Source organism: Arvicanthis niloticus, chromosome X, assembly GCF_011762505.2.
Source record: "Arvicanthis niloticus isolate mArvNil1 chromosome X, mArvNil1.pat.X, whole genome shotgun sequence".
Lineage (NCBI taxonomy): Eukaryota > Metazoa > Chordata > Mammalia > Rodentia > Muridae > Arvicanthis > Arvicanthis niloticus.
This window is the reverse complement of record NC_047679.1, coordinates 108,868,124-108,890,103: the sequence shown is the minus strand read 5'-3', so window position 1 is coordinate 108,890,103 and position 21,980 is coordinate 108,868,124. Positions and strand designations below refer to the sequence as shown.

General features: G+C 37.6%; 1 protein-coding gene across 14 annotated transcripts in view; it reads left to right on the top strand.

Moving 5' to 3' along the window:
- The window catches only part of Enox2 (ecto-NOX disulfide-thiol exchanger 2), a 267,961-nt gene that overhangs the window by 211,816 nt on the left and 34,165 nt on the right, over nucleotides 1–21,980 (top strand). For all 14 annotated transcript variants that reach the window (XM_076918959.1, XM_076918964.1, XM_076918962.1 and 11 more), the window contains 4 exons: nucleotides 5,547–5,753; nucleotides 13,785–14,018; nucleotides 14,757–14,969; nucleotides 17,069–17,175. In XM_076918959.1, the coding sequence (XP_076775074.1) occupies nucleotides 5,547–5,753; nucleotides 13,785–14,018; nucleotides 14,757–14,969; nucleotides 17,069–17,175 (761 nt within the window). The remainder of the gene's footprint in view (nucleotides 1–5,546; nucleotides 5,754–13,784; nucleotides 14,019–14,756; nucleotides 14,970–17,068; nucleotides 17,176–21,980) is intronic.

The following is a 21,980-nucleotide window of genomic DNA, read 5'->3' as shown; positions in this document are numbered from 1 at the left end:
TTCAGAATTGTAATTTTGTAACTGATACAAATCATACTGTAATTATCTGTGTTTTCTAATGGCCTTAGGCTACCTCTGTGAGGGTTATTGACCCCCAAAGGAGTCGAGATCTACAAGTTGAGAACCACTGGTCTAACTACTGACCTCAGAAACATTTTCTTCCTTTCCTCCATGGCTGTTTCCAATCTTTTCTACTTGCCATATGCCTGCCCTATAGTCAGGTTCAAGTGCTTCCTGACCTCACACTCTTACCTCCAGCCCAGTTCCAAATGTATTCTCTTCTGGAGTACTTTAGCATGGGAGGTACCAAATTAAATCTGTAGTAAATCCTTCTAATAAGTTTATATTTACATGCTAAATCCAGTGGAATCATTTCATTCCTTACTTTATCTGTCTGCTGTATTTAATACTATTGACCCTATGTGTAGGAGGAGCTAAGGTAGGAGGAGTACTGAGAGGAAGAAAAGGAGTAAGAAGAGGAGAAGAAGAAAGAGAGGAAAAGCTAGGTGAAGAAAGAGAGAAAGAGGGGGGAGACAGGGAGGCAGAGGTTCAAGTATCTCCACCAGTCAAAGATAGTTGTTATATCTAGGTTGGTCAGTGGGTTACACCTCTGATTGAACAATTCCAAACTTATAAAGCCTATGATTAACATTATTTTTTTAAAAATGTATAAATGCAAAAAGGAAAAGGGAGCATGGGATAGGGGTTCCCTAAGGGGGGTGGAGGGGGAATGGGGAAAGGGGATGCCATCTGAAGTGTAAATAAAATATCTAATAAAAAAAATAAAATACATGAAAAAAAAGAAAGCTTAACTGGTTTAAAGGAATAAGAATGACTCAGACCAGCCAGATAAAGAATATCAAAATGCTACATGCTGAGGAACCCAAACACTTCAAAATATTAAAAAAGAAAGAAGGGACTAGGTTCTATGGACAAAGTGCTTGCCACACAAGCCTGGGGACCTTAGTTCAAATCACCAGCACCACTTAAGAGCTGAGTATGGTATGATCCCAGCACTAGAAAACAGAGGCAGGCAGATCCCCAGGGGCTTGCTGGCCAACCAGTGTAGCCAGTCAGTGAGCTTAAGGTTCAGGGAGATGTCCTGTCTCCAAAAAAGGGCAGGTGCTAAGACAGTAATAGAGGAATATCAACATCTAACAAACACACACACACAGAGAGAGAGAGAGAGAGAGAGAGAGAGAGAGAGAGAGAGAGAGAGAGAGAGAGAGAAAATAAAATTCTGTGTATTCCTTATCACCAAAAACCCTCCAAATACTTCATTTGTGCTTGGTGTTTGCAGTTCTTCCACTCTTACCATTTAACTCCTCCCTGATGCTTTTTTGCTCTTATAAGAGAATGTCCCTCATTTAAGACAACTAGCAACCTTCAATGCTCACTGCTCAACTGTCTATTCTTTGTTTATGTTCTACTCTCAGCTCTGTCACTAGTGAGCTATGAGACCCTGGCCAGTCATTTAACTACCTTTTGTCTCAGTTTCTTTAACTGTAAACTAGGGGTATCTGGTTATATTAACCTAGATACCTATAACTTCACTCAGCCATACAACTATGACTTCTACATTTTAAAAAGCTACCACTATATTTTTCTAGGTTAAACTCCTCAAAATACACTAGAAAATCAAAAGAGGATTAGATTATAATACATAGAGCTTTTTACATTTGGTGGATCATGTAGAATACATTAATAGTTGAGTACTTTGTCTGTGAAATAACACAGGCCTTATTTCATAGCTGAGTTTTCTACCTCTTTTTAGCCATGAGATGTTGGTAAGTTACTGAACCTCTCTGATCTAGACTAGGTAAAATGAAACCTAATCTAAAACTTCAGGGAAATTTAGTAAAGGGGAGCAGACCTAGCATTGGGCTCCTGTTTCCAGGATTTGGAGTATAGCAAAAGAGAGCTACCTGCAGCATATATACTTTTTCCACAGGTTGGCTAGCAATGGATTACTGATTCTCAATTAGTGGGTTTTTTTTTTTTTTTTCCAACAAGAGAAGAGAACAATACCATATCTCTAGGGAAATCAGTTTGGTCAAGATTTTTTACTTCAGCTGTAACACCTGTATGGACAGATGACGTTTTGAATCTATTGGAAGTAACAGAGAAGGAAGAATGACTAAGGATCGTCATTTGCCCTCTGTGTGCAAACACGTAAAAACACCCAAGAGCCACAAAAGGCAACGCTGCTTTTCATTTCACCATATCAAAAGAGACAGAACCCATTTTGCCTCTGAAGGCTGGATTCTATGAAGATAATTAAAATAAATGAGTAAATTGAGCATTAATAACAATTTGCCAGCCTTTTGATTGTTTCCCATTAGCTGGGATTACATTAAAAATGCATCTGACCCCGACTGATTGTCTGTAAGGCCTTCGCTCTTGGGCTGTCTAATAAAATCTACTCACAGACTTCTCATTGCATACATTCTGACAAACCAACTGAGTGTTCTCTGATGCTCCTCTGAAAAGCAGGATGTCATGCAAATGGTATTTGGGTCATTTGTAGTGCTCTCTGCCTCCCCCCTCAAAGACCAGCAGAGGACTCTGATCTTACTACTATTGATAGTCTTAGCACAGCTTCCCAGAGTAGATGCTTGGATGTAATTACAATTGCTAGGTGCTCCTCCTTTGGCTCCCTACTGAGTGATGATTTAGGCACTACCCAGCCTAGCATATTACATGATAAATTGGTAGAGTTTAAATTTGTTCTCCTATAGAGTTCTCATTGCTGTGCAATTGGGATTGAGAAATACGGCCTAGAAAACAAAAGCATTTAAAAAAAAAGAAAACAAAAGCATTGAACTGTTAATTAAAAACAGATACTATCCTTTAATAAAGACAGTACCCTTTTTCCCTGCTTACAGGCATACACTTAAATCTCAGCAAATGGTATCAAAAAGGGTTTTCTATATTTACTTAAGCAAAATAGATACATCCCTGGCATTCTTAACATTATTCTTGGTGGATTTTATGCTCCATTACTTAACAAAAATCACCATAGAAGAATCACAACACCTGAATAATGGCTTCATCACAAAATGTTGAACCCCACAGATGTAGTCAGGGGATGAACATTTGCATTCTGGGAATGGTATATGACTTCCAGACTAACCTATATTCCTCAGTCAGTAGGCATAAAATAAATCCAAGTCATGTAATTAAGTAAGGTGATATTTGCTTCACAGAATATTATTTACCATGCAGCTCTTTAACAATAAGTTCCAGAAGCCTTTTTTATTCTAAAATAGGATATTATTCTAAAGCTTTTGTTTGAAAACAACTCTATCTGAACAGATGGTCTTGAAATTTCATTACGTGTGTATACAGTGGCTGGTTTTATTCTCTGATCAAAAGCTGCATGCACCTTGATGACTGTGACTTCCTCAAGCTCAGATTTGTCTGAGTAAATCAAGGAAGCTTGTATTTCACAAGTCTAGGTCCTCACTAACACTGTACTCTAGACTTCTGATGAGGTATTAAAAAGCCCCAGAGTGGGAGTTAAGAGACCTGGGTTCAATACTAAATATTAACATTGCAGTGGCTACTGTTTATTAGAAAGCCAAGAAGTACATGGGTTTGCACGTCCAAGATGGACAATGTAGTATATCAATAGTAATACCAAAAAAAAAAAAAAAAAAAAAAAAAAACCACATTTCACGTAGGTAATGGTATCCCTACTAAATAGATTGAAAACAGAAATTTTCATAGGCTGTGTAACATCTCCATGGCCACACAGTTACAGAGTAAGCTTTAAATTCAGGTTTTTCTGTTCCAAGTTTAAGATGTCTTTATCTAATATGATATCCTTGAATGGGACATTTCATTCAGCCAAAAACTTTTCTCTGTAATATTACAAATTTAGAATGCTTAGTGGCTTTCAACCCTACCTACACACCAAGTCTTTCTGATAAGCTAAAATAAAGCCAAGACTGCACCAGAAGTAATTAAACCAACCTTATTGGTGTGGGGCCAGGTATTATTTGCTTAGCTCCTAAGTTGATTCTTTTTCATGCTACCAGAATTAAGAGTAATTGAAATTATGATGGTGATATTATTTTCCAGTTGTTGAAAAACTCAAAGCCTAAATGTAAAGCAATCCTCAAGCCCTTTCTTACCTTTCTGCTAAAGAACAACCTCACTTAATAGACATAAGTAAGATAGTTCAGACTCCTGCTCACTCGATACCATTCCTGTCCCCCTAAGCCTCTCAAATGAAACACACAAGGAAAAAAGTAAAATGGTGACTTCTTAAAATTATAGAATTGAAAAGTTAACAATTTATAAGTTCTTACTTCATGCCTTTTATCAACTATGTAAGTGGGAAAAGTCATCATGAAAATCTCCAGCCATGCCAGTAAGATGTACAGCAGTTAGCATAGCGAGGTAAGTAGGGATAATGCTAACCAAGGAAGCTTCCAATCTACTGCTTGCCAGCTTGGATATGAGTCAGGTAGATGCTTCATCCTCATCTGTGAAGGAGGCTCATTCATTTTCACAGGGGAGCTGTAATCCCTGATTATTGAGCTCTCCAAATCTTGAGCTGAGAGAATTGTTGAGAGCTGAATGGGAAGAATGGATTATACAAACTAAATCCTTGCAGACATAAACCACCGCTAGAAGAGAAGGAAAAAATGGCCAGAATGCTTTGTTTTGTTAGGGTTTGAACTATAGGATTTGATTTAAAAATGCTTTGACACATACAAAGAGTAACATGGAGGTGATGGATCCAACAAGCTTTATATATACAAGGAGCAGAAAGCAGTTATTCAGCAGAGGGAGAATCATCTCATTGGGGAGGTTTTTAATGACTCTCAGTGGCAAGATTTATCTCACTTTAGTTAATGGTTTTTCAGGCAAGCTTCAAGTCTCTCCTGTCTTATACCCTTTTTAAATGTTGCAAGATTGGCTTTGGGACTGACTACTCCAGCAAGAAATTAGAGGAAGGGCTTATTTGTATTTTCTTTTAAATCCTCAAAAATATAAAAGGAATGCTTTGTATACTAATTTGTTTAACCATTCTAACAGCTATAAATGTTTTTGTAAATATTCATCTTGTAATTGTCAAATTAGTCATGAACCAGTTCTTTTAATAAACATAAATAGAATGTGGTAACTGCCATCTGAACTAAGCAGACTATCAGGGACTGCAGGTGGACAGACTCCTAAGTGTCACTGGTTAATCTAAGTGAGATTTCCCTTACTTAATATTGTTAATACCAACAACTAAAAATAATAACAGCATCACTGGCTTATCACAGCAAAAGTAAGGGACTAAACTAAAGATCTCGAGATGGGACAGACAGACAGACAGACAGACAGAGTCTTTGTTCCATAGCAATCACAGTCATCAAATCATTAGATAAAATGCCTTTCAGGTTCATGCAATAAATTTTCTGTAGAGCCAAGATAAACACCATGGGAGTTAAAGTTTTGGGGGTACAATAGGACTGTCTCTGAAAAACAGCCAAGTTTCAAAGAACTCTAGTGAATATTGTTATTTCAGATGTTTTTGCCTTTAAATTTAGATCTCCCTCCACCTGCAACACGAGAAAGACCCCCAGGCTGTAAGACAGTATTCGTGGGTGGCCTGCCTGAAAATGGGACAGAGCAGATCATCATAGAAGTGTTTGAGCAGTGTGGAGAGATCATTGCTATCCGGAAGAGCAAAAAGAACTTCTGTCACATTCGCTTTGCTGAGGAGTACATGGTGGACAAAGCCCTCTATCTGTCTGGTAAGTGTTGATATGTGGCAGTGGTGCTCACAGGGTACAATGCAGAGATCTGAGACCAGTTATTTGAGTTATTAGCAGCAGTATGCTAAAGGGGACTGACTCCCTTTGCCTAAAACAATGGAAAAGCCATGTTACCTCTTCTGCAGCCTTCCTCCTTAAAGCCATCAGAAGTTCTACATGGCCATGTGACACTACAGATATGGATGATAGGATTTGCTTCTCATTGTCACATCCCAATTCTTTCTACACACATGTTCCAAATACACAGTAAATTCTAGGTCCTGGAATGTGCCACAAAATTTTATGTCTATCCCTGTGCTATAATTACTTTGCCCATACCAATAATCCAATGTACATACAGAGAGAGAGAGAGAGAGAGAGAGAGAGAGAGAGAGAGAGAGGCACACACATATATACATACACACAAACATATATATCTTCATACCCTAGTGCTACAGCTCAAGTATGAACTCTTTAGAAACTTTCCCTAATTTATCTGTCCAATCTGTTCCCAAGATGCTTTAGGCACCCTTTCATGAGAGCTCCCACAGTACTTGGCACTTTACTTTAACATGATGTCTATTACAGGATTCTAGAACTCATGCTTCTGCATCCATCAGATAAGGCACACTCACTGCTAATAATAACGATGATGACAGAAACAAATACCATAGGGAAAGGAAACAAGTAAAAAGGGCATGAAAGGGGGATGGGAAAATGTGAATTTTTTCTGAATCCTAACAAGGATATGCAGAAAGATCAATTTTTAAATTGAATTTAACCTATATCTGCTGTGTGTGTCTTTGTGCATTTGTGTGTTTGCATGCTTGCAGGCTGCATTTGGTCAGATGACAATTTACAGGAATCAGTTCTCTCCTTCTATCATTTGAGTCTCCAGGGATCAAACTCAGGTCCTTAGGATTGACAGCAAGTGTCTTTGCCGACTGAACCATTTTATGGGCACAGAAAGGTTGATGTTACACCATGCCTTTAACAAAAAGAAGATATTTGCTGGTGAACTTCAATTGTTGTGCCTTCTATGATAATTTCCCCCATAGGCTCATCATGTTTGAATACTTGGTCCCCAATTGGTGGGGCTATTTTGGAAGAATTAGGAGGTACTGCCTTATTGGAGTGGGTGTATAAATGGGGACTAGTTTTGAGGTTTGGAAAGCCCAATACCTTCCTACTTAGCTCTCCCTCTCCTGCTTATGGATAAGGATGTAAATTCTTAGCTGCCACTCCAGCTCCATGTCTTTTCCCTGCCTGCTGCCATCTTCCCCACCATAATGATTAGAAACTCACCCTCTGAAACTGTAAGCCACAATAAACTCTACTCTTTCTTCTATAGGTTTTCTTGGTTGTCATGTCTTATCACAATAGAATAGCTAAGACAGCAGTAGAACAGAGAAACATATGAGAAAAATTACAATAAAAAGTTGAAAGCTTTGGCAAACAGTCAAGAACTCTGAGTGGTAGTTTGTGCATTAAGCAGACATGAGAGAGGGTTAGAAAAGTTGTCAGTATACTTTGAACGGTTTTGCAACTCAGTTTTTACTCCACAAGAAATAAGGAATATAGAAGACAATTTTGAACAAGAAATATGATTGTGTGTGAAAGATTAATCTGACAGTTCTGTGTAAAAAAATGTATTAGAGGGAGGAAGAAAAAAGAGCATAGGAGGTCAGTTTGAAGGCTGCTGTAAAAAGCTAGGGAGAGATAATAAGAATTTGCAAAGGTGGGCTAGTAGCATGGGGAAAGAGGGGGTGTTAGATATAGAATGCTTTTTTTTTTTTTACAGTTGCCAAGTGCTACAGACTCTACTGAAGAGTAGACAGCACTTAGCAACAATAAAAGAGCAGTCTACAATAAACTGTTTTAATAAGAATGTAAATGCTTCAAAAATCCCTAAATAATTAGCCATAAAAGAAAACAGTACTGTTCAGGAGGCACCCATCTGAACATGACTGAAATCTATTCTCTGTTTACATTCACCTCCTACAAACATCCACAGGGCTGCCAAACAAAAAGAGATCACTGGCAGTCACTGCTGTGAAAACAACTAAAATTTGCTTTTTAAATATGACCTTCCTAGGGAAGGTCACAGGTGCCACAAATCTCTTGAATGGGATTCTTTTTGTGTAAATTACAAAATCCATTCTAAAAGATGTTTCAGGGATGCAGGAAGAATCATTTTTGTTGGAGCGGAAACTCTTGTGGGTCTTAGGCATAGTATCTTTAGCATCTTTACTGTTGTTTGTATGACCTTTGTATCCTGACCCCTTGTGTGATTCATTTGTAGTTCTACTTTTCTAATGGCTTAGATGATCAGGAATAACGAATGGGTTCGCAAGTACCCCAACGAACTGTACTGTACAGGATTGCTAGCATATTTGTTGATAAAATATGGTTATTTTTTCTAAAATAAATATGTGGTACCCTTTGTGTTACTAGGCATTATCTATTATAACAGTAAATAGAAACAGAGGTATGATAATTGATACACACAATTCAAAATGTAATTATATAATGTATGATAAATGATACAAATATGAACCTATCAGCAACCATTAAAAGAATTAATGTACCATTCATTCCATAAAACTTCTTTGACCCTCTTTGGTAATTCTTTTTTCCTCTTAGTTCATTGTCAAGCTTATCTGTTCTTTATCAGATTGCTATGCATCTCTTGGAACTTCCTGTAAGTGCAATTATACATTATGTATGCTCTTTCCCTTGCAGAGATCCACATTTCCATTTGGTGTCATTTCCCTAGTACTTCAGTTTTCTTTAACATTTTTTATAGCACCAGTCAGTTCTGGATGGCCTCTTTCAGAATTTGTATGTTTCAGAAAGAATGAATTTTAGCATTCAGGTGGCTAAAGAAACAAGAATCATGTGTTTCAGCCCAGCCTGGCTATATAGCAAGAACCTGTCTCAAAAGGAAAAAAATGACTTTTTTTTGAGAAAGATCTTTTATATTATTTTTTCTGAGATTATGACTATATCATTTCCCCCTTTCTTTTCTCCAAACTATCCCATATACCTCTTTTTGCTTTTTTCAAATGCAGGCCTCTTCTTCATTAGTTGTAGTTATGTGCATATATGTATATACAAATATTTTATAAATACAACATGCTCAGTCTGTGTAATGTTACTTGTATATATGTTTTCAGGGCTGACCATTTGGTATTGGATAGCTGATTGGTAGATATACATATTTTTTATTCTTATAAATAATGCTCGAGCTTTGTTCTGAGATAAAAGCATGAAACTTGGGAAATTTTTATCCTTTTAAGGCTTGTTCTCTAGGTACTGTTCAGCAGGAAAAAGCAAGCCTAGGGATAATTTTTCTTCACTAGTAAGGCAAAACCTTTCTGATTCTCTGTCTCTGTTATGTATGAGTTTTTGTCCTGAGAAAGAAGCTGTTTCCAGACACACGTGAGCTCCAGAGATTACAACTTCTAACACTTAGATGGTTTCCACTTATGATCACTACTCCAAAAAATTATTGTGGCAGTCTCTGAAGATCTCTTCTACAAATCTCCTAAATCCTTTCCCTGTGTAAATTCCTTCCTTTTGACACTCTGCATTCATGAACACTGTTTACCAGAGTCTTCAGGGAATCCCAAGAAAGAATAGCAGTCTGTGTCTGAGCATCCCTTTCTACACTAAGGCCTGGAAACCTTGCCTGGACAGTAGCCAGGCATTTCATTGTTTCCCACTGCTCATTCTAGCATCTTAAACACCATTGCTTCACATGATACAATTTTATATATATGTGTGTGTGTGTGTGTGTGTATTTACACGTGCTAAATTATATATATATATTTTATATCTATATAAAGATATATAGATATAATTTTTACTTTTTAAGGAGTTTAACCTTAAAAAGTTTAACTGTTTAACCTCTCTATCTTCTCTAACATGCATTTTACTCTTTGGTAAAGTAGTATTTGCTAGGAATGAAGTAAGACGTGTGTGTGTGTGTGTGTGTGTGTGTGTGTGTGTGTGTGTGTGTGTGTGTGTGTGTATGTGTGTATGTGTGTGTGTGTGTGTCTGTGTCTGTGTATTTGTCTCAGTCTCAGTCTCAGCTCCTGAAACATGAAATGTTCTTAACAATATCTTGATAGTTTGTCAAGAACTTTTCTTAGACCAATATAACTGTCAGAAAAAGGAAATTTAGGAAGTTGATTCTGGTTTTCTAAATCCAAATTCTGTATGATTGTTCTAATTACATCAACAGTTTTTAGTATCCAACTATATACTACTCTTCCCCATCTATTCAGTTTCTCCCCCAGAAATGAAAGTAATCCAGAGTTCCCTACTACATCCAGGAAACACAGTTTTACAAGTTAAATTATAAAGTAATGCATTTACATTTTGCCAAAATTCTATGGGATGGTGGCAACTTAAATTCTTGAAGTTATCCCAAAACACCATATTTGAGAAATGCCATTTCCATTCTTCCCAGCCCTTGGTACAATCTAAGGCTAATCTTTCATTGATGTTGTTTTGTTTTTCCTTGTGTTTATATGCAAATGTATGATGTGTGTATGTATGCATGAACACCCTTGTGTTTGTGAATGTAAGTCCATGTATGAGTCCTTGTCTTCCATCTTGTTTGAGACAGGATCTCTTGCTTGCTGCTGTGGTGGCACAATAGTTTGCACTTGAGTTCCTGAGGATTGTCCTGTCTCCTTCTCCCATCTCACCATAAGAGCATTAGGATTACAGACATTTGCTAACATGCCTGGCGTTTTATTGGGATTCTGGAGATTTGAACTCACTTTCTTGTAGTTACTCAGCAAGTGCTTTACTCACTGAGCCATATCCTTAGCCCCATGTCCTTGATGTCAAGTAGTAAAGTTGAGAAAAGGCATCCTAAAAAACAAGATAATCCAAAAGCATAGAGTACAAAACTATTATTTAAAATACGTTTTGTGTGCTCTGGAGAATGATCTGTTGATAGCCATACTTTCTATTGTTTTTTTTTTGGGGGGGGTTGTTTTTGTTTTTGGGTTTTTTGTTATTGTTGTTGTTTTGTTTTTCGAGACAGGGTTTCTCTGTGTAGCCCTGGCTGTCCTGGAACTCATTCTGTAGACCAGGCTGGCCTCGAACTCAGAAATCTACCTGCCTCTGCCTCCCAAGTGCTGGGATTAAAGGCGTGCGCCACCACTGTCCAACACCATACTTTCTATTGTTAATGAGTGACTTTATTAAGTATACAATAAACCTTACTAGATGCTGAGAAAGCATTTGACAAAATTCAACATCCCTTCATGGTAAAAGTCCTGGAAAGATCAGGAATTCAAGGCCCATACCTAAACATAGTAAAAGCAATATACAGAAAACCAATAGCCAACATAAAACTAAATGGAGAGAAACTTGAAGCAATCCCACTAAGATCAGGGACTAGACAAGGCTACCTATTCAATATAGTACTGGAAGTCCTAGCCAGAGAGATTAGACAACAAAAGGAAGTCAAAGGGATACAAATAGGAAAGGAAGAAGTCAAAATATCACTATTTGCAGATGATATGACAGTATACTTAAGTGACCCCAAAACTTCGACCAGAAAATTCTTAAACCTGATGAATAACTTCAGCAAAGTGGCTAGATATAAAATCAATTCAAACAATCAGTAGCCTTCCTCTACTCAGAGGATAAGCAGGCTGAGAAAGAAATTAGGGAAATGACACCCTCCACAATAGTCACAAATAATATAAAATACCCTTGGTGTGAATCTAACCAAGCAAGTGACAGATCTGTATGACAAGAACTTCAAGTCTCTGAAGAAAGAAATTAAAGATCTCAGAAGATGGAAAGATCTCCCATGCTCATATATTGGAAGGATTAATATAGTAAAAATGGCCATCTTGCTGAAAGTAATCTACAGATTCAATGCAGTCCCCATTAAAATTCCCCATCTTCATAGAGATAGAGCAATTTGCAAATTCATTTGGAATAACAAAAAAACCCAGGATATCAAGTACTATTCTCAACAATAAAAGAACTTCTGGGGAAATCAACATCCCTGACCTCAAACTGTACTACAGAACAGTAGTGATAAAAACTGCATGGTATTGGTACAGAGACAGGCAGGAAGATCAATGGAATATAATTTAAGACCCAGAAATGAACCTACACACCTATGGTCACTTGATCTTTGACAAAGGAGCTAAAACCATCCAGTGGAAAAGGGACAGCATTTTCAACAAATGGTGCTGGCTCAACTGGAGGTTCAGCTTGTAGAAGAATGCAAATCAATCCATTCTTATCTCCTTGTACAAAACTCAAGTCCAAGTGGATCAAGAACCTTCACATAAAACCAGATACACTGAAACTAATAGAAGAGAAAGTGGGGAAGAGCCTAGAATTCATGGGCACCGGAGAAAAGTTCCTGAACCGAACACCAATGGCTTATGCTCTAAGATTAAGAATTGACAAATGGGACCTCATCAAATTGCAAAGTTTCTGTGTAAAGAAAAGAACACTGTCAATAGGACAAAATGGCAACCAATAGATTGGTAAAAGATCTTTACCAATTCTACATCTGATAGAGGGCTAATATCCAATATATACAAAGAGCTCAAGACATTAGACTCCAGAAAATCAAATAACCCTATTAAAAATGGGGTACAGAGCTAAAGAAAGAATTCTCAACTGAGAAATATCAAATGGCTGAGAAGCACCTTAAAGAAATGTTCAAGATTTAGTCATCGGGGAAATGCAAATCAAACAACCCTGAGATTTCACCTGATACCAGTCAGAATGGCTAAGATCTAAAACTCGGGTAATAGTAGATGCTGGCGAGAATGTCAAAAAAGAGGAACAGGCCTCTATTTTTATTGGGATTGTAAGCTGGTACAACCAACCAGTGCTCCTAGGGTCTAAAACATCAGCCTGGGAGCACACAAGGAGAGACCCATAGCTCTAGCTGTATATGTAGGGGAGGATGGCCTTGTTGGGCATAGGTGGGAGAGGAGGTCCTTGGTTCTGTGAAGGCTGGATTCCCCAGTGTGTGGGAATCTGAGGGTGGGGAGGTGGGAGTGGGTGAGTGGGTGGGGGCACACCCTCACAGAAGCAGGAGGAGGGGGATGGGATAGTGGGTTCCTAGGGGGGTGAGGAATTGGGAAAGGGGATAACATCTGAAATGTAAATAAATAAAATATCCAATAAAAAAGAAAAAAATGTACATGATAAACCAAAGAAAATGATAGAACAGAATACCATCAAATTGTGTACTCACAATATCCACCACCACCCACTAGAGAAGCTTCATTGAGATGGTCAGCAGAAATTACTAATTGAGAGTCCTAGGCAGAGCAGAGTATCCCCTTAGATAAGGACTCCAAGTAAAAGAACAGCAACACAATGATAACATCCTAAAAATAGAGGTTTACAGTACCCAGCAGAGATAGACTGGGGAAGCCCTGATAAGGCAGCCAGATAAAGTTCCCAAATAAGATTCCTGGGCAGAGCAGACTATTCCCTTGAGTGATGCTTCCAGGTTTTTTGTTGTTATTGTTTGTTTTGTTTTGTTTTGTTTTGTTTAAGGTGACAGATAGAAATAGCATTTTTCAAATTAGGGCCTCACAGCATCCATCAGAAAACACCTGGGAAAGTTTATCCATTCCGCTTGAGTTTCCAGTTGAACTTCATTTTCACAGATGAGCCTTTTATGGCTGAACTTCTGAATCTTTCCCACTATACATAATTTCATATCATAGGATAAATGATAGTACCATCTGTTGGAAATGACTTACCTTCTAGCTGCTCTCAAGAGTACAGTGATTTTTACTCTTGGGCTGTTTGGCACTTCTTTCCCCCTCCTTGTGACAGTGTATAGAATGAGATGTTAACCTAAGTCTTTTGATGATTCACCTTGATACCGCTAGGAGAGAATTTGGTGTTACATGATCACTTAGAATTACTGAAACCATCTCTAAGACACTGAACTTCAAAAAATACATATGGTTGTTGGCTTACTAGTCTCTTCTCCCTTTCCCCTCTCCCATTTTAATTTAGGTTACCGAATTCGCCTGGGCTCTAGTACTGACAAGAAGGACACAGGCCGGCTCCATGTTGACTTTGCCCAGGCTCGGGATGACTTATATGAATGGGAGTGTAAACAGCGTATGCTAGCAAGAGAGGAGCGGCACCGTAGACGGATGGAAGAAGAAAGAATGCGTCCACCATCTCCACCCCCAGTGGTCCACTATTCAGACCATGAATGCAGCATTGTTGCTGAAAAACTAAAAGGTATAGAAGGCATTCAAGCCCCATGATTAAGTGAATGCCTTTCTTAAAGTATTGTAATAAATATCATTGCGCTATTGCCAGTTACCCTTTCCACTTCTGACTAATAGATCCTGGCATGTCTTCTGTTGGAGGCTTGCTGATAGTAACAAGTAACTTCAGAACCAGGCCAGCCTGAGTTATACAATGAACTCTTATCTCAAAATAAATAGACAAAACCAAACAAAATTGTCAAAATAGAGTCCCAGAAATTATTCACTATGTGTATGTATTGATTACCCCCAAAGACTTAGCTACTACCTGTGAAATGACCATTGTTAAAGGCCAAGTTATTGCATAAAACAACTATGGACTCTCTCTCTCTCTCTCTCTCTCTCTCTCTCTCTCTCTCTCTCTCTCTGTGTGTGTGTGTGTGTGTGTGTGTGTGTGTGTGTGTGTTCACTGGGAATGAAAACTGGGACCTCACACTCCTTTATAGCCCCAGAAATTTTATGAAGGAAAGAAGGCATCCTCTTTCTGAAGCTTTTCATAAGCTATAACCAATCTGCCTTGCCTTTCATTAGTTCTCTTTCAGTCTGCTTGCCCTGTGTGCATGTGTGGATGTGTGGTTTCTTACCTTCATTAATCCATATAACTGTAACCGACAAAAACACCGTGATGATCTCTTTGCCAGCATATTAGGAAAATGGAATGAGATTTTGTCATTGACAGTAGTTTTCCAAGTAAACTCTTCTGTTTCAGATGATTCCAAATTTTCAGAAGCTGTGCAGACCTTGCTCACCTGGATCGAGAGGGGGGAAGTAAACCGCCGCAGTGCTAATCACTTCTACTCCATGATCCAGTCAGCCAACAGCCATGTCCGCCGACTGGTGAATGAGAAAGCTACCCATGAGAAAGAAATGGAAGAAGCAAAAGAGAAGTTTAAGCATGCCCTTTCTGGAATTCTCATTCAATGTAAGTAGAACTTACACTTTTGCTGGAAGGCTGAGTATTGTAATGTCAAATCCCAAAGCTTTAATCACAGGACACATGTAAGCACCCCCTGTTTCCATTTTCTCTGGCTTTGTTTCTTCAGTTCTGCAGAAGCACGGGGATCTATGTAAGCCACAGCTCATCATTTTACAACCCTGGTCCTCAGTGGAGGAGTAGATATTTTATTGCTGAAGTTAGAATATGATATTAGAATTTTATAGTTGGGTTTCTTCAGACTTCCATGATTGTCATCATGTAACATGTTTTTAAGAATTTGTGGTAATAAATAAGATTACGTTTTCCCAGGATGATTGCATAAAAAATAAATTTTCTAATTCTACATTTTCAATTTACTTTTCTTTCTTCCATTATCTTCGCTAGATATGATAGACAGCATAGAGGTGAGAATTCATTGAAATGGCCATTTTAAAAAGTTATACCACTTCAAATCTATCCAAGTTCTCTTAAATGAAATAGATCAGATAAATTCTCAAGTACTGTTTTTCCCCCACCGTGTAACAAAATTATATGATGCCATCTTTTCAAAAAGATGCTACTAAAGAGCTAGATTCACCTTTCAGATCAGTTTGCTTTTAAGCAATTATGGTCTACTCTGCTTATACTTTTCTCTCCATACTTGACTCATGTGTAATTGGGATTAAGGAGCTCTTCCATTTTCACTCATATTTTAGAAGTATATATGGACATAAAATCTAAGAGGGGAAAGCACGGATCTTCAGGACTTCAGAATAAGTGGAAAAAGAACAGCAAGAATTGTGAGAAACCTTAAATTGTAAAAACGCAATGAAGACATGTTTATAAAGAAAAAATTCTGTCTGAATTTCCTTTCTGTAAGAATCAGGGGTTCTTCTACTGCTTTCTTTCTCCCAAAATACTCATAAGCAACTTTCACCTCACTTGAACCAGAGAAATGGCCTCCCAGACTGGCTTCTACAGATTGTCCTCTGAACTACACACACACACACACACACACACTAAATGTTTTTAAGTTTCCTTCCCTTGAAATGGTTAGCAAGAAACCCAGAAACATTCATCTGTGTTTCCACTTTTAACATTTTAAGGGCTCTTAAACTATATTCTTTCATAATTTTTTCTCTAGTCAACAAGCCTATGTAGGTGCACTTAATATAGACTCGATCATTTTATATTTTGATATAATGCTTCTGGTTAAACATGACTTAGAATAGTGAAAAACAAATTTTCCTTGAAGCTAAGCATTATTTCAGAAGGCTACTTAATAAAAAGAGACAGTGAATATAAGTGACAATCTTATATGCGTATGAAATGTTATGGTAAAAACCTACAAATTAACTTAAAATAATAGTAAATCAATTAAATAAAAGAACTCAGTGGTATAGTTTCTGTTATAGTTACAAAGTTAGTAGCACTCAACTAAATACAAAATCTGAACCTAAAACACATGTTTTTGACTCTTGCTCTTTTTTTGTCTAAATGGATACAGAAATTTTTATTAAAAACTTTCTTCCTCATGTCACCCCAAACCAAGAGATTCTTCTTAATGTATATTGATGTCTCTTTCCTTGAGTCTCTTTTAGAATCATAGAACCCATTCTGATTGGAAGTGAACTGCCCCCACAGGCTCATATGCTTGAACTCTTAATCCCCACTTAGTGATGTTTTGAAAGTTGTAGAACATTAAGAAGATACACATTCACTTAAAGCAGAAGATCACTGAGAGCAGCTTTTCTAGTCCCGCCCCACTTCTTGTCTGCTCTGTGCTTCTTGACTGACATATACTAACCACCTCACACTCCTTCCACCGTGCCTTCTGTGCTATAATTAAATGTATCCCTTGTTAAACTATAGGCTAAAATAGACCTCCCTCCCTTAAGTCGCTTCTTGTCAGAATTGTATCACAGTCACTAGAAGAATAACTAATAGATTACCTTGGCACATGTAGTCTTATCCAAGTTCAGCCATAGCCTGGTTTGTGTCATAACAACTTGAAACAAGCCTCATGTTTCTCTTTTATTTTTTCTCTCACTTTCTGTCCCTGGATGATGATTTGGCATGATCTGACTGCTGATTTGATACTGCAGTTGAGCAGATAGTAGCTGTGTACCATTCCGCTTCCAAACAGAAGGCATGGGACCACTTCACAAAAGCACAACGTAAAAACATCAGTGTTTGGTGCAAACAAGCTGAGGTTGGTAACTTTCTACTCCGGGAATATCTCATGGGAACAGTTTTCTTTCTTAACACGTTATTGACTTGAAGTTTAACCAGAATTAAATAGAGCCAAGCTCCCGTGGTCACAGCAAGGCCCCAATGAAACACTGAAATGTGTTGTATACCCTGTCAACATGCAGACCACCTGCTGTCAGAGGGGTAAGAAATGTGCACATGGTGTCTTAAATGTATCCCGCTGGCTAGGAATTTTAATAATGAAATGTAGCTGGGATAATTGTAGGTTACTTCTCTGCACTGGCTAGTTTTGAGTACAATAATAATTACTGACCTATGCTTCTAGCATTAGTAATATTAGGGCTGTCATCCATTTATTAAAGTGCTTTGATAGTCAAGGCTAGAAGCTGTCTGCTGGTATGTTGGAGCAAAGAAATTTCTGAGCTTTTCTTAAATCTGTTCAGCTGTCTGTATAGTTGGAAGATTTAAAAAGAAGAAAGGACTGAGATTTTAGATCAAGGCTGACATATGCCATTCCACTTGTGGTCAAGTAAATCTTTAACGTAATAGTATAACATGTGTAATATGATTAGGTTACTAGCCTGAATCTGGAGGTAAAGCACATGGCAGGTTTCTTTTCACGGAGTTACCTGTGGAGATGCTTTTACTCAAGTTCTTCTGTGCCAATAAGAAGCTTACTTCCCTGGGCCTGATTTATTTATTTATTTATTTATTTATTTGTTCGTTCGTTCATTCATTCATTCATTCATTCACTTTTTTTTTTTTTTGGTTTTTCAAGACAGGGTTTCTCTGTGTAGTCCTGGCTGTCCTGGAACTCATTCTGTAGACCAGGCTGGCCTTGAACTCTGAAATCCTCCTGCCTCTGCCTCCCAAGTGCTGGGATTAAAAGCGTGCGCCACCACTGCCCTCCATTTATTCACTTATTGTCTATATATACAACAACTTTTTCAACTTCATTTATAGTTCATCTGGCCATTCTATTAACAAATGCATTGTAATCATTGTTCAAGTTCTCATGTTCCTGTTTCCCTTTTCCATCCTGGCAATTGAATTCAGGACCTTTACACTAGACAGACACTTTTCCACTGAGCTCCAGCCTCAGTACCTAACACTTACATTTAAAAAGCATCTTTGCACTGGTTATCTCACCTAAGTAAGCCTTACAATCCATGTAGTGCAGTACAGAATAGTATAGACAGAGAGTCTAACAAGAATTCAAGTGTCAGCTTTTATTAGGTTTGTAGCTTTGTGGATTGAGCAAGTAATTCTTTACCTGTTATTTGGTGATGGTAATAATAATACCAGATTTATAAGACTAAATATAAATGGTGTTATTTGAACAGCTCAAAGTCAGGCGTTTCATCAGGTTCGACATTTTTGACATCTTCTTACAGTTGCCTCAGGGAACAAGTGAGCTGGTGGAAACCTCGAGTCAGAAGGTTCTCATTCACATTTACCTGTATTCTCACTCTGCTCAATGAGAGATGGAGCAGGAACTTAGAAAAGGCCCATCTTTGAGGAACTCAGACACTATGAAAGTACATGCCAAACTTTACTTTAAGAGGCCACGCTTTTACTTTCCTTGCTTTCCTTTTCTGGTTTGTATGTGTGTGAGGCTCCTGGTAATGAAATTGGAAGGGATGCTAACAGAGTGCTAAAGCCCCTCCTCTTACTGCAAGTAGATGCTGACAACCATAGCTGTAAATAGTACAGGCACTCTTTCTTCTGGAGTTTCAATGTTTTTATTTATATCAGTGTCTAAGTTAGAATGACAGAAAGAGTACCTTTTAAAACTGAAGTGGAAAGTGAATAAGACACACCATTCTAATTCCTAGTGGCTCCTGTGTTTACCATGACAGGTATCTCTCTACAAGATTTATTTTTAACATGAAATTGATTAAATAAATTATTGAATAATTAGTAACAGGGAATCTTTTCTACAGAATCATTTGAAACTTTGTGTTTCAACCTGACCTGCACTAGGTGGTACACCTTAGATAATGTATAAAAAAATAGAACCATAGCCATGAATATTAAGATGGTACCCTCTCCTGTCCTTCCTCAGATAAGATTTCACACCACTGAGCTCATAGAAAGGGGTTTCCAGGTGGATAATGAAGTCACCTTGTTTCATTGTTTGGTTCACTTGCATTAAGACTAGCTGTTGGCCTTCAACCATAAAAAAGCATACTAACCCACTTTTGCATCAGCCTGACTTGTATTATCATTATTTGCCATAAAAGACACAAACTTGTGTTTGTGAGTTGTTTCATTTTATTAAATTATATCTAAGAATCAAATTATGTCAGTGTACAGGCAGGCTACTTCTTTCCCTAGCCTCTGTTTTTCCCATTCTCTCGTGACTCCTTTCCTACCATGTTTCTTGTTAATGTTGAAAATATATATATATGCTAGTAGGATCTTGTTACACATTTAATATGGAATGTTGATATTCTGGTTATCATGTTCCTATCATAAAACATGAGTAATATCAATTTAAGTCCACATAAATATTTGTGAAACTATGGTTAAATAATTAACAACTAATGATTGATGGTTTGCTTACTTTGTAATAAATCGAAGATGTCAACTGGTACAAAGTGATTCTTTGCATACATTTCCTTCTGTCTCTGGGTTTTTTTATTCTATATGAAAGTGTTTTTGTTCTCCATTGTGGAGCAGTGTGAATTTCTAAGTTACAGAAAAGTTTGCTACCGTTAGCATAGACTCAAAATCATTAAAATGCCATTTCAAAAATCACTACCTATTCATTTTTGAAATGAGATGTACTACAAATTTAGAGTGGGGAAAAAGGGTGGGGTGAGAACTTTAGGGCCACTTCTTTTTTTGAAAGTATTCTGTTGGTGATATGTCCCAGTAGATTTCATATAGCGATTAACACATACAAATTACTGAAAATGTTTTTGCATGCCATTACCACATTTTAGTTGCAATACTGTATCAAGTATTAAGAATGACAACTGGAGCAAATCTGAGAGACAGCTATTACCTTTGATGTCTGTACTACAGTAGCTAAGAATCCACTCACTACTTGCACCTATGTCTAAACTATTTAGAATGATTTTTTGGGGGGAGGGGGTACTTGCCACCTATAGTCTTTTACTCTGAAAGTATTTGTAAGGCTTTGTTTCTCAAAGCTTTTCTCATTTAACCAGAAAATGCAGACAAGAGGTACTGGGTACTTTAATGATAAGGTTTTCCAGGAATTAACATTTTACTTTTCTTAGAAGTACTGTCATTTACCAAAAGATCCTTCTAGATTTCCTTTAATAGTTACCTACAGCCTCTGCTTTTGTCTTTGTTTTTGTTCCATTTGTATGACTTAGTATTGGGTATTTGTAGAAAGATGATAAGACCCTTAGGATTTTTTGTAGTTAAGGATTGTATAGTTTATACAGCAGAACACTGATTAACTTAGAAAATACTTCCCCTGAGTTTTTATTTTCATCTTACTATTAGCCAAAATAACTTGTCTCTGAGGTATTTTGAAGCATTTAGGTAAAATTTGACCCTCATTATGTTATGTTTCTAGGGGCATTTGAAATTGTAAAAGATCTCCAGTTAAGACATTCCATGTAGTTGAAGTTTTTGCATTTCTAAGATCTTATGTTGTCTTGCCAAGCTTGAAGCAAAAGGCTGATTTGTGGATGCTGGGAAGCTACAGGACAGATGTTAGTTTTAAGATGTTGCTTCCCTGGGATATTTCCCAAGAATGAACACAATCTATTCTTGATGTTAGTCACACGTGTGAGATGAGAGTTGATTTCTGATTATACCCTGTGACAGCCTACATTTTTGTTAGAAATCTAGAAGGCCACAGTTTTTCATGATGTAGTAAACTGTACAATATTTGAATTCGCCAGTGTGCCAAACTTTGTTATAATCACCTTCTAGTAACATTTCTGATGAAAACTGAAACTAAATCCCATGAGATAAAATGCATTCACAGGAATAGGAAATTTCCTCACTGCCCTCAATGCATTGAGTCTGAATAAGACATAGCACATCTTTTTTTATGGCAAAGCCCTTTAAAGTTCATTTCTCATAAGCAAGTCATCATTTTCTAGTTTAAGTAAAGTCCCTGCTACATGGGAGGTACTGTGTTAGTATCTGATTTTTCTGCTACTTCTTAACAATCAGTGATGACACTAAATAGCTCACTTTTTAAAGAGTCCTTCATTTAGTATTAATGAAAACTTAATTGGAACTAGGAATCAGTTTTCCTGGTAAATGAATAAAAAGGAAGACATTAGGATAGTGACTAACTATAACATCATCAATAAATGCATTTGAAGGTCAGGCATGGTGGCACATGTCTTTTATCCCAGCACTCAGGAGGAGCCAGGCAGATTTGTAAGCTTGAGTACAGCCTGGTCTACAGAGTAAGTTTCAGGACTGCTAGAACTACTTAGTAAAACCTTGTCTGGAAAGAAGAAAGAAAGGAAGGAAGGAAGGAAGGAAGGAAGGAAGGAAGGAAGGAAGGAAGGAAGGAAGGAAGGGAGGGAGGGAGGGAGAAAGAAAAGAAAGAAAGAAAGAAAGAAAGAAAGAAAGAAAGAAAGAAAGAAAGAAAGAAAGAGAGGGAGAGAGAGCGAGAGAAAGAAAGAGAGAGAGAAAGAAAGAAAGGAAGGGAGGGAGGGAGGAAGGAAGGAAGGAAGGAAGGAAGGAAGAAACAGAGAAAGGAAAAGAAAAGAAAGAGAGAGAAAGGAAGAGAAAGAGAAAGAAAAGAGGGAGGGAAGAAGGGAGAGAAGGATGGAGGGAAGGAAGGGGAAGGAAAGGGAAAAAGAA